The sequence below is a fragment of the Oryctolagus cuniculus genome, chromosome 10, assembly GCF_051225735.1.
Source record: "Oryctolagus cuniculus isolate XC-2025 breed Fujian yellow rabbit chromosome 10, ASM5122573v1, whole genome shotgun sequence".
Taxonomy (NCBI): domain Eukaryota; kingdom Metazoa; phylum Chordata; class Mammalia; order Lagomorpha; family Leporidae; genus Oryctolagus; species Oryctolagus cuniculus.
In genome coordinates, this window is record NC_142876.1 from 31,639,173 (window position 1) to 31,652,684 (window position 13,512).

At 46.0% G+C, this 13,512-nt stretch overlaps 1 protein-coding gene across 11 annotated transcripts in view; it reads left to right on the top strand.

The window, feature by feature from the left end:
• PSTPIP2 (proline-serine-threonine phosphatase interacting protein 2) overlaps positions 1 to 13,512 on the top strand; it is a 77,910-nt gene that overhangs the window by 44,507 nt on the left and 19,891 nt on the right. For 8 of the 11 annotated variants that reach the window (XM_017344148.4, XM_089305190.1, XM_017344146.4 and 5 more), the window contains 2 exons: positions 4,566 to 4,672; positions 8,872 to 8,934. In XM_017344148.4, the coding sequence (XP_017199637.2) occupies positions 4,566 to 4,672; positions 8,872 to 8,934 (170 nt within the window). The remainder of the gene's footprint in view (positions 1 to 4,565; positions 4,673 to 8,871; positions 8,935 to 13,512) is intronic. The other 3 variants (XM_089305193.1, XM_089305194.1, XM_089305195.1) reach the window with 1 other exon arrangement.

Here is a 13,512-nt window from a genome sequence, read left to right on the forward strand (position 1 = left end):
GGGTCCCGTGAGTACTCTCGGGCCTCATCTGCCTTGACTATTGGGCGCTGTGAGCGCTCCTTCCTTCTTGACGCTCTCACCCTTTCTGACGCCCTTGGCGTCTTCCTGCTTCTCCGGCTGCTCTGCTGTCGCTTTCTTTGTCCCTTTCTGTCGAGCTCCTTGGTGTGGCAGGTCCTCAGGACACGGCCCCAGCCCTTATGCTTGTCCCTGCATCAGCTACTGCCCTTACTCAGAGGACGTGCGGATGTGTATCTTCAGTGCAGAGCACTGAGCTTACATCCTGGTATCTACCTCATGGTTCTTCTTGGATGTTTCTAAGGCACCTTAAGTACAAGAAGTTTGCAAGGAATTCATAATCTTCAGGCCGATTACCTAAGGCAGTTTGAGATCTTTTTTCTTAGAACCACATCCTACTGTTTCCTTAAGAATTCTTATTCATTTTTCTCTTCTCTGAAGGCCAGGATACTTATCCTAAAATAATGGGGCTCCCTCTGCATCCTTCTTCAGCCCTTTGAGAAGAAACTCCAATGGGAGGAGGTTCTTGTGTGTTTTGGTGTACTTTTTAATTTTGAATGGGTGTTTTAATTTTATCACGCTTCTTGAGAGTAGTAAGGTTTGATTCAGAAAAGAAAGAGAGGGTGTTTGGGGTAGTGCTAAGTTGCTGCTTGGGATGCCTGCATCCCATATTGGACCACCTGGGTTCCAGTCCTGGCTCCACTTCCAATTCCAGCTCCCTGCTAATGTGCACCCTGGAAGGTGGCAGGTGATGGCTCAAATACTTGGTTCCCTGCCACTCACGTGGGAGATGCAGATTGAGTTTTCAGGCTCCTGGTTTTGGTCTGGCCCAGTCCTGGCTGTTGCAGATGTTTGGGGGGAGTGAACCAGATGATGAAAGGTCTTTCCTTGTCTCTCTGCCTTTCAAATAAAAAACAAACATAATAGATAAAATGTTTTTAAAAATTCAAGGGTTGAAAAAAAGAGAAAGGAAACGGAAAGCCTTCAGAAACACCAAGGTCAAAATGGTCGGGGCTCAGCTCTGCAGAGGCAAAGTTCTGTTTCCCTACATCACTCTCCTTCCTGTTGTGGTTATCTTTGCTGCTCTTGGGTGGCTGATTATTGACTTGGCCTCTTGTTTGGAGGTCACGTGGAAGATACAAGTCTTGGTGCCCTCAACAGTCTTTCTTCTCAAGTTTTATTTCTGAATTATGGTCTTTTTTTTTTTTAAGATTTGTTTATTTGAAAGTCAGAGTTTCAGAGAGGTAGAGGTAGAGGTAGAGGTAGAGGTAGAGGTAGAGGTAGAGGTAGAGAGAGAGGTAGAGAGAGAGGAGAGAGAGGAGTCTATCCACTGGTTCACTCCCCCAATTGACCACAATGGCAGGAGCTGCACCAATATGAAGCCAGGAGCCAGGAGCTTCTTCCTGGTCTCCCACGTGGGTGCAGGGGCCCAGGGACTTAGGCCATCTTCTACTGCTTTCTCAGCTCATAGCAGACAGCTGGACTGGAAGTGGAACAGCCGGGACTAGAACTGGCACCCATATGGGATGCTGGCACCGCAGGCAGAGGATTAACTTACTGTGCCACAGCGCCGGCCCCCAGAGCATATGTTTTTAAATGAAGCAATCATATGTCCGTTCTGACTTTTTTCTAAGCATTTATAATTCTTTCTTATAATTGCACACATCAAAAGACTCCAGTGGGCCGGCGCCGCGGCTCACTAGGCTAATCCTCTGCCTTGTGGCGCCGGCACACCGGGTTCTAGTCCCAGTCGGGGCACTGGGGTTCTGTCCCGGTTGCCCCTCTTCCAGGCCAGCTCTCTGCTGTGGCCAGGGAGTGCAGTGGAGGATGGCCCAAGTACTTGGGCCCTGCACCCCATGGGAGACCAGGAGAAGTACCTGGCTCCTGCCATAGGATCAGCGTGGTGCGCTGGCCACGGCGGCCATTGGAGGGTGAACCAACGGCAAAGGAAGACCTTTCTCTCTGTCTCTCTCTCTCTCTCAAAAAAAAAAAAAAAAAAAAGACTTGAGTGAATTCTTACAAGACCCCACTATGCCTATTTCTCTATAATTTGCTTTTTTACTTAACAATGTATCAGACAGCTTTCCATTTTAGTTAGATAGCTCTGTCTTATTCTTTTATGTCTAAAATGTTCAATTTCACAAAATGCCAGATTTTCTCCTCCTGGAAGGGTTGTGCTGTTTCCTCCTCTGACCCCCCCAGCCCAGCAGTGCTGTTTCCCCCATGCTACTAATATCAAGAATTTTCACGCTTTAAAAATTTTACCAAACTGCAAAGTTTGAGTTTTTAAGTTTTTTTTTTCTTTAATTTGTGTTAAGGCTGAATAAAGGTTTATTGGCTATTTAGCCATGCTTTTTGAATTTTATGTTAACTGATTTGTTAAATACTGAAATATGTCTGCTTCTTTTGCTTTGTGAAAGCTGTTTTAATAAAGTCATTTGCTCCTTGTTACGTAAATTGCAAGTATTTTTCCATTTGTCATGTATTTTCTAGCCTTTTGCAGGGTTATTTTGACACACACACAAAAAAGTTTAACATTTTTTCTTAGATCAGCTTTGTCAGTCTTTTCTAGCTTTAATGCCATACTTCAACTTGGTTTCTTAGAACAAGTAAAATAAAGAGTCTATTTTTTTTCTATTACAAAGGCAAGCTATGGTTATTGTAAAGATCTTAGAAAATGAGGGACAAAAATCATCAATGATCTATTTACTTTGAGATAACTATCAATAGCCAAAAGTTTGATGTATAACCTTTCTTATAAATGTTCAAGATCATGAGATTTTAGAAAAGAAAAGAATTTTGGAGGGCATCTTAAGAGAATGAAGAATCCAATTTGATAGATTTAGTAGTTGTTTTAGTAATGTCTCCTAGGGGGAAGCTGCATGAGCAGGAACCTTGGGTTTTCTCCCCGGGCCTGAGCATTTACTGGATTGCTAACAGGTAAAACAGGAGGTCAAGCTATACATTTTCTTTTCTTTCTTTCTTTTTTTTTTTTTTTTTTTTTTTTTTTTTGACAGGCAGAGTTAGACAGTGAGAAAGAGAGACAGAGAGAAAGGTCTTCCTTCCGTTGGTTCACCCCCCAAATGGCCACCACAGCTGGCGCGCTGCACCGATCTGAAGCCAGGAGACAGGTGCTTCCTCCTGGTCTCCCATGCAGATGCAGGGCCCAAGTACTTGGGCCATCCTCCACTGCCCTCCCGGGCCACAGCAGAGAGCTGGACTGGAAGAGGAGGAACCGGGACAGAACCCCGGTGCCCCGACTGGGACTAGAACCCAGTGTGCCGGCGCTGCAAGGCAGAGGATTAGCCTAGTGAGCCGCGGCACCGGCCCCGAGCTATACATTTTCTTGCCTTGGTTTTCTTGACCAGGCCAATGCTGAGCACATGGAGGGATTCAGTAAATCCTGGTGGCCAGGGATGGTGATACAGGCTCTAACACTTGCCCCTGTACTGTGCACACACAGCAGACTCCCCCACATCCACATGTTCTACATCCAATCTGTGAGTCAAAAATATTCAGGGAAAGTAATTGTGTCGGTATTGACAATGCGTGGACTTATTTTTTAAAAAAGGTTTATTTATTTATTTATTTGAAAGTCAGACTTTCAGGAAGACAGGGAGAGATGGAGAGAGAGATCTTCCTTCCATCTGCTGGTTCACTCTCCAGATGGCTGCAATGGCCAGGGCTTAGTCAGGAAGAAACCAGGAGCCAGGAGTTTCCCCTAGGTCTCCCACCTGGGTGGCAGGGGCCCACAGACTTTTGCCGTCTTCTGCTGATTTTTCTAGCCCATTAGTAGAGGGATCTGGCTAGGAACTGGAGCAGCTGGTACTCAAACTGGCCTGTATGGGATGCTTGTACTGCAAGTGGCAGCTTTATCCATTATGCCACAATACTGGCCCCTTGTATACAGACTTTTTTTCTTGTTTTCATTCCCTAAATGACACAATTATTTACATAGTATTTGCAATATATTGGTTTTAAAAAGTAATTGAAAGATCCAGTCCGGTGGCATAGTAGGTTAAGCCTCTGCCTACAGCACTGGCATCTCATATGGGTGCTGACTTTAGTCTGGCCTCTCCTCTTCCAATCCAGCTCTCTGCTATGGCCTGGGAAAGCAGTGGGGGATGGCCCAAGTGCTTGGGCCCCTGCCCTCATGTGGGAAACCCTGGAGAATCTTCTGGCTCCTGGCTTCAGATCTGCCCAGCTCTGGCTGTTGTGGCCATTTGGGGAGTGAACAAGTGGATGGAAGACCTTTCTCTCTGTCTCTCCCTCAGTCTATAATTATGCCTCTCAAATAATAAATCAAATCTTTAAAAAAAGTAATTGAGAGATGATATAAAGCACATGGGAGTACTGCTTAGGTTCTTTGCAAATAGTATGCTATTTTGTATAAGGGACTTGAATGTGCATGGAGTTTGGTATCTGTAGTGGGTCCTGGAACCCATCTCCTGTGGACACAGAGAGACAGCTGTATGTATTTTTTTTCTATGGCTTTGTATTTGTGAATCACGACATCTGTAGACCCTGATTATTTTAAATTCTTTTTGCAGAAGTAGACAACGTGGCACAATGTCACATTCAGCTTGCACAGACTCTAAGAGAAGAGGCCAGGAAGATGGAAGAATTTAGGGAAAAGCAAAAGCTACAACGGAAAAAGGTTGGGTTTGCCTGTGTGTGAAGACCTCTCCTTTGCTCCCGCAGAAAACCCCGGGCTTGGCTGCTCATTCAGCTCCCTGGCAGGGTTCCACCTGGTGCAGCCACGCCCTTGTCTAACCTGAGAAGTTGTCATCCTGTGGGGACTCAGTCCAGGCCGTTAGGCTCTGCACCATTTCTGCACCTGCAGCCAGGCGTCCTTTGAAAATTTTTGAGGGTTCAAGGGTCCAGCTTGCATTCCTCTTCTTTTCCAATCTACTACCACATTTCAAATTACAACTGGGAAGGGGACCACTTTAGTGCGGTCCAGCAGGGCCCAGCTGGCAGGCTCCCAGGCCACACTCCTCCTCCTGAGCAGGGCAGTAAGGGAGGGCTGAAGACCTGGGGGAGACTCAATCTCCTGAAGATCAGAATGTAGTCAGACCACCTTCTTTCACAAATAGCGACACTGAGGCGTTGGGAAATCCAAGTCCTTTTTGTCTTCAAAGCAGCCATGTATATGTAGACTCTTTTTCATTGATGGGATTCGTTCCAACCAACTACGTGGAAGGAGAGAGATAGCGAGGAGTATGTTCTCAAGTGTTAATAAAACTGGCAAGTATTGGGGAAGCTCTAAGGTTTATATTTAAGTGTTTCTTAGGCTGGACCAGCCACTATTCAGACTCCTTTCTCTTCATTCCTGAAGACTTAGATGTTCAGGTTGATCCTACAGCTCAGTAGGGCCCTTACAGGATTTCTTTGTATATTTCATTTGCAAGCCGGAACTCTGGCCTCACGGAGGCCAGACATCTAATGTGACATGTGAAGATTTGCACTCCCATCTCCTGGGACGCCTCTGTGTGCCCAGGCCTCTTGCACCCTTCCTGGCGGCCCCTTGGAAACCCTTCCCTTGTTCGTCCTGACCCTTCCCCATCTATCTCCAGGGTTGTGTCTGCAGTGTGTACCCAATGAGCGACCAGGTTAGTGCTGATCCACCCTCGCTTCAGTCTCAGCAACTTGGCTTTTGGTTCGAAGTTGGAGTCTGGGTCCAGCTAGTGTCTTGGAGGCCACTGGCACCTGGAGCAGATGTGGCATCTTAAAGCCTCCTGCTTTACCTCTCCTGTTAGTTCCTGAGCTGCTCTTAGCATACGACTCTCTCTGCCCATCTCACAGCCTCACTCACGAAGCAGAATGCCTCGGACAGCCGGAGGCATTGTCACCAAGAGGAGAGGAGCCCTTTCCTCCTGTCTCTGAGTGCCCTGGCCCTTTTGAGGGCGAGTTTGTTCACTTTGCAAGGCCTTTGGAGCTTCTGCATAATAAGTCACACAGACCAATTCTTGCGGTTGGAAGAATACCCCCTGAATTCTGTTGAGCTGGTAGAGTACCTAGGTCCAGCCTGAAGCTCTCATCCAAGTTCCCCGTCTTCTGTGTGCCCTCCCTGCAGGAAGATATCTTCTGCGCCTTCTTTGGGAAGTCCGTGGTTTCTTAACACATTTGTAATTTTTTGTGTCACAATGGACTCGGATTTCGCCACTTCCGTATTTGGATACTTGAGAAAAATCTCTCTCCTAGATAGAAAATGTGTTAGTGCCAACTTCTCATTTCGTACTGGCCATGCCATACATGTTTCAGTTTTTCACTTTTTGGAAATGAAGCCATTTCCACTTATCAAGGAAGGCCATTGGCTGTCTGAGTAGCTGGAACGGGGGCAGTGCGGGTGGAAGAGCCGGTCAGAAGTATTGTGGTGTGTTCACTCATACAACTAATGTTTCCTGAGATGGACATGTTTCAAAGTGCACAGGGTCACCCTTTCTCACTAAGTATATAGAGTGGCTGGGTGGACTGATGTGACACAGTCATGGTGACCAAGCATGACGCGCCTCAGATGATAGGGGAAGGAAGAGTCTAGGGCTGTAACATCCATGCTATCTGTGCTTCGTAAAGGCTTTGGGTCACACACGTCTCCCTAGGACCTGAGACAGTGAACATGCAGTGGGGACCCACAACCTCATCTGTGAGACTGGGGAAGGCTTCCTGCAGGAAGTGACATGGAAGCTAAGACCAGCAGAGTGAAAGGCTGTGTAGGAGCTGGACGGTGGTGAGGTTGTCAGGCCTGCAGGGCCTGTCTCAGGAGCCCTGACATGGGAGACTGGGAGATTCCTTCCCCAGCCCAGAAATGCCCTTGCATGGCAAAGAACTCATTAGTCACCTTATTCGCTGCTGCTGGCCACCTCCGGGGTTACGAAGAGAGACACTTCCAGTTTTCAGAACAGTTTGAGTGTGGGTAGACAGAAAAGTGGACCACAAAGCAGCCATTTCTATAATTGACCTCAGGGTCCTTTGGGCCATTTGCAAATCTTTCCTTTCTTTCCCCCTCCCTCTTGTATCCCTCCGCCCTATAGCAGGGATCATTGTGTTTTCACACTCCCTTAATGCTATCAAATTCCCCCTGATTTCGTCTGAATAGAAAGTCTCAGAGTCCTATAAGAACAACTTCTCCAAGGGGACCTGGAAGAGAGGCTTTGATTCGCTGAGCGCCATGAGTAGCTCACCGTGTAAGTCAGCATGGACCCGAGGAGACTTAAATCAAGGTGGTGTAGCAGGCAGAGCTGGGCCTGGCATCTGAAGCCCGAGTGGCCTTGAGCAAAGCATGTCACCTCGTGGGTCCCAGGAGGCCCACTTCTCAGTTTTGAAGAAGTTTAAAATTTTGACTTCTAGATTCCTGCCAAATTCAAATGCCAGGGATCCCTGAAGGCAGGGGGAGGAAGGACAGGAAGTAAAAGGGTTTGGCTAGTGGTAGAATTTGGCTGCCACCTGACAGGTGCTTGTGGCAGGTGTTATGTAGAATTTAGAGATAAGGAAGGGTCACGAAATAGAAAACCCTAGCAGTTCCCAACTGGAAGAGTGGCAGTGAGTGTGTTTGGACTAGGAAGGACCATGGAATAGACCAACATTGCTAACTGAGCTACTCTGGGAAAATCAGGAACCACTGTTAAAGAAATAAACCCAGCTCTTCCTCCTGGCTGAGGGAGCCAGTTGCTCCTGTGAGCCACAGCTTCTTGCCTCTGATGGCAAGGGCTGCCCCGCATCTTTCTGCATGGGGCTCATTTGGAGCTCTGTCTGTCCTGTGTCTACCCTGCCCTCACCATTAGCAAGTAAATGACCAGCTCCTGGTACCTCACTTTCACCTGGACTAGAAGATGACTTGAAAAATCCGTCCAACCACACTTGGTAGCAAAAGCTCCAATTTTTGTGTATCCAGAATTTCATTGTCAGCATAATTAGAGCACTTTTGCACAAAGCCAATGCCAGGTCTCATTTTGAACTGTTGTATCTCTCCGTCTTTCACACTGGTTTTACGGAGCTATCATAAGGCTGATGGTGGTGTAGAGCTGTGGTTAGGAACAAAGGCACCGGAGTAAGCCTCCTAGGTTCAAATTTCAAATTACTTCCCAAGCCTGTTACTTTGGGTGAGTTAACTTCGGAAAATGGAGATGATATTACTCAAACAGTTTTTGGGATATGTGAGAACTGTTTAGCACACAAATGCTTGGTAAATGCAAGCCACTGTGATTATGTCTGAGAGGTACATTTTTACTATTAGAACCATGTGACTAATAAAAATATTCACATCGGAGTCACAGCAAAGGAATTGCTCCCAAGGAAACCCAACAGGGGCATTCATCTTGCCTGGATAAGGTAAGGGGGGCAGAGCAGCCTCTCTTAGCTGTCCTAGAAATGTGTCTGCCCTTCTCACCACCCAGGCACCTGGCTGGTTGAGGGTGTATCATTGATGGACCACTCAAGTGAATGGCAAAAATCCCTATTTTAACTACTGCAGACATAAGCTTACAGAACAAAGAGCTCTTTGAAAATATAAATGGAATTTTTGAACAAATGTTGAAATTCTGTTTTTTAAACCAGAGTTCCTTGATTGCAGGTTTATTGACGTGATCAGTGAGTTTCCATGGTGTCTGACCACACAGTCTGCTCAAGTTCAAAGATAGGCACCATCACTCATCCTCCACAAGACCTTGGGCAAATTGTTCAGTCTCTTTGTTCTGCAATTTCCTTATTTGTGAAATAGGGGTATAAATAACATATCTGCTTCCTGAATAGTGTAAAGACTACACAGATAACCAGATTGAATGATAGTCCTCAAGATAAGCCAGTATTGATGATAATTTCTATTTTTCACTAATAGAGCTTGTATTCTTTTCACAGACCGAGGTTATAATGGATGCTGTCCATAAACAAAAGAGCTTACAATTCAAGAAAACCATGGATGTGAGTCACACATTATTGCTATGGTTTCTTCTTCATATTTTTTTTTTGTAATAGTGACATTTTCTGAAATCTTGTGTTGTGTATGAGCTTATTCCCCCTCAAGTACTTTTCAACAATTTTATTATATATTAATGCAATGTTTTAGGGAAAACAAGCCTTAATGGTTTGGTGTTCCTTGTTTTTTTTTTTTTATTTATTTATTTTTTTTTGATAGGCAGAGTGGACAGTGAGAGAGAGAGACAGAGAGAAAGGTCTTCCTTTTGCAGTTGGTTCACCCTCCAATGGCCGCCGCGGCTGGTGCGCTGCGGCCAGTGCGCTGCGGCTGGCGTACCGTGCTGATCCAATGGCAGGAGCCAGGTACTTATCCTGGTCTCCCATGAGGTGCAGGGCCCAAGCACTTGGGTCATCCTCCACTGCACTCCCTGGCCACAGCAGAGAGCTGGCCTGGAAGAGGGGCAACTGGGACAGAATCCAGTGCCCCGACCGGGACTAGAACCCGGTGTGCCGGCGCCGCAAGGCGGAGGATTAGCCTAGTGAGCCGCGGCACCGGCCTGATATTCCTTTTTTTAAGGCCTTCGAAAGATTGGAGATGAAACTAGATACTTGAAAACAAAGATTTCATCTTTCTGGTAACCTAGAAAATTACAGCAAATTAATTTAAATATTTTAGGCCAAGACACAGAAGCACTTATGCAAGGGCACTTCCAAAGGTTCATAGAAAATGGAATTAAAAAACAAGTTTATTTTGATGCAAAAAATTTTTGAAGTCCCCGAAGTCCTACTACTTATTTTCCGGAAGCCTTTTGAAGACCTCATATATACATGTATTTGCCATCTTATCCATTTTTAAGTGTTCAGTTCAGTGGTATTAATTACATTCATAATTTTTTAAAAAAAGATTTATTTATTTATTTATTTGAAAGGCAGAGTAACAAATAGGCAGAGGCAGAGAGAGAAAGAGAGAGGTCTTCCATCTACTGGTTCACTCCCCAGATGGTCACAACAGCTGGAGCTGGGCTTATCCATAGCCAGGAGACAGGAGCTTCCTCCTGATCTCCCATGTGGATGCAGGGGTCCAAGGACTTGGGCCATCTTCCACTGCTTTCCCTGGCTATAGCAGAGAGCTGGATTGGAAGTGGAGCAGCTGGGACTAGAACTAGTGCCTGTATGGGATGCAGGCTCTGCAGGTGGTGCCTTTAACTGCTACACCACAGTGCCGGCCCCCATTTATAATGTTTTGTAACCATCACCACATCTTTCTCCATATCTACTTTCATTTTACAAAACTTAAGACTCATTGACCAGAAACTCCTATACCCATTGAACAATAACTCATTGGTGGTGATCTCCAAGTTCCAGGTACCACCTACTTTCAGCTTCAGTTGCATTCTTAAGGGATGTTTTCAGTAGATACAGGATTGTGTGTTGACAGTTCTTTTCTTCAGCACCTGCTGCTTCCTCATGGTCTCCATGGTTTCTTTCTCTCTCTTTTTTAATTTATTTGACAGATAGAGTTAGACAGTGAGAGAGAGAGACCCTCTTTCTCTCTGTTGGTTCACCCCCCAAATGGCCACTATGGCTGGAACTACGCTGATCCTAAGCCAGGAGCCAGGTACTTTCTCCTGGTCTCCCATGCGGGTGCAGGGGCCCAAGCACTTGGGCCATCCTCCACTGCCCTCCCGGGCCACAGCAGAGAGCTGGCCTGGAAGAGGAGCAACTGGGACTAGAACCCAGCACCCGTATGGGGCGGGCAGGCAGGATTAACCAAGTGAGCCACGGCACCGGCCCCTCCATGGTTTCTTAAAATTTTTTTTTAAAATAATTTTATTTGAGGAGGTGGAGTGTGGAAAGAACGAGAGCAAGCGAGCACTTTCATTTTCTGGTTCACTTCCCAAATGCCTGCAATTAGGCCAAGCAGATGCTGGGAGCTGGAGATGCAATCTGGGTCTCCCACATGTGTAGCAGGACCTCAACTGCTTGAGTCATTCATTATTGGTGCCTCCTAGAGTTTGCATTAGTAGGTAGCTGTAGTCAAGAACAGAACCTGTGCTAGAATCCAGGTAATCTGACTGATGTGAGACACAGGTATGTTAACTGCTGGGCTAAATGCTCACTCCATCTCCATGGTTTCTTTTTCTTTTCTTTTCTTTCCTTTTTTTTTTTTTTTTTTTTTTTTTTGACAGGCAGAGTGGACAGTGAGAGAGAGAGACAGAGAGAAAGGTCTTCCTTTTGCCGTTGGTTCACCCTTAAATGGCCGCTGCGGCTGGTGCACTGTGGTGGGCACACCACACTGATCTGAAAGCAGGAGCCAGGTACTTATCCTGGTCTCCCATGGGGTGCAGGGCCCAAGTACCTGGGCCATCCTCCACTGCACTCCCGGGCCACAGCAGAGAGCTGGCCTGGAAGAGGGGCAACTGGGACAGAATCCGGCGCCCTGACCGGGACTAGAACCCAGTGTGCTGGCGCCACAAGGCGGAGGATTAGCCTAGTGAGCCGCGGCGCTGGCCACATCTCCATGGTTTCTAACAAAATGCATACGGTCATTCAAATTGGTTTCCCTTTTAGGTAAGATGCTATTTCTCTGTATTTTAAGATATTTTCGGAGCCGGCGCTGTGGCATAGCTTGTAAACCTGCCGCCTGCAGTACCAGCATCCCATATGGGTGCTGGTTGAAGTTCTGGCTGCTCCACTTCCATTCCAGCTCTCTGTTATGCCCTGGGAAAGCAGTAGAGGATGGCCCAAGTCCTTGGGCCCCTGCACCAATGTGGGAGACCTGGAAGAAGCACCTGGCTCCTGGCTTCAGATTGGCCCAGCTCTGGCCATTGTGGCCCTTTGGGGAGTGAACCAGCTGATGGAAGACCTCTCTTTCTCTCTCTCTCTGCCTCTCTATAACTCTGCCTTTCAAACAAATAAATACATCTTAAAAAAAAAAAAAGAGAGAGAAAAAAAGGTATTTTCTTTGCTCTCCGTTTTCAGAAGTTCAGTGACGTCTTGGCATGAATTTCCTAATAGTTTTATCTTGTTTGGAGTTTAATCAGTCTCTTGACTCTAACTTTATGTTTCTTCCAAGCTTGGAGACTTTTCAGCCATTATTTCTTCAAGTGCTTTTTCAGCACATCTTCCTTCTCCTCTCCTAAGATTCCCAGGCCATGAATGTGAGATCTGTGTGTGTAGGCCAAAGGTCTCTGAGGCTCTGTTCATTCTTTAGCCTATTTTTCCTCTTTACTGTTTCATATTAGGTAATTTCTATTATTTATCTTCCAGTGCACTCATTTTTACATCTCAACTATTCTTTTGTTAAGCCCATTCATTTGAGTTTTTTAGCTATTGTATTTTTCAGTTCTAAAATTTTCATTAGGTGTATATATATATATATATATAGCTGAGCTTTTCCATATCTTTGCCAATTCTCTTATTGTTTTCATTTGTTTTTCAAGTGTTTTTGCAGTTGCTTGCTTAATATCTTTATAATGGCTGCTTTGAAACTTTTGTCAGGGATTGGGAATTTGGTGCAGTGGTTAAGAAGCTACTTAGAACACCTGTATCCCAAATCAGAGTTTCTGGGTTTGAGTCCCAGTTCCACTTCTGATCCAACTTCCTGTTAACACAAACCCAGGTAGGCAGCAGGTGCTCAAGTACTGGGGTCCTTGCCACTCATTTGGAAGACCCAGAGTGAGACCCAGTCTCACTGCTTTTGGCCTTGCCCATCTCCAGTTGTTCTGGGTATTTGGGTAGTGAACCAACAGATGGATAATCCCCTACTCCGTCTCAGCCTTTCAATTCATTAACTAATTAAAAAAATAAAATCTTTGTCAGATAATTTTAATATATCTATCATCTTGGTGTTGGCATCTGTTTTTTTTTTTTTTTTTCTCATTCAGTTTGATATCTTTCTGGTTCTTGGCGTGTTGAGTAATAGTTTGTTTTGGACATTTTGGGTACTAGGTTGCAAGACTCTGGATCTTATTTAAGTATTCTGTTTGAGTTGGGTTTTCTTTTTTTTTTAAAACATTTATTTATTTTATTTAAAAGGCAGAGTTAGAGAGGCAGAGGGAGAGAGAGAGAAAAAATGAGAGAGAGGAGGCGAGGTCTCCTGTCCACTTGTTCACTCCCAGATGGCCGCAATGGCTGGAGCTGTGCCGATCCAAAGCCAGGAGCCAAGAGCTTCTTCCAGGTCTCCTCCGTGGGTGCAGGGGCCCAAAGGCTTGGGCCATCTTCTGCTATCCCAGGCTGCAGCAGAGAGCTGGATCGGAAGTGGAGAAGCCAGGACTCTAACGGGTGCCCATATGGGATGCCAGCACTGCAGGCAGCAGCTTTACCAGCTTTGCCATGGCGCCACCCCCCAGCTGGGTTCTTTTAACACCACTCCAGCAGGGGATATGGGGGACTGCCTCACTGCCATGTTGGGGTAAAAGTCCAGGCCCCCCACCCGGCCCCTTTCCATCACCGCCCCTTACTCTCCACTAATACCTCAGAGAGGATCTGAACATAGGAGTACTAGAAGGTGGTTAAAGTTCTGACTTTTAATTAAATCTCTGACACCATCCCCACAGGGAGGGTCACCTCATTACTGCCAGG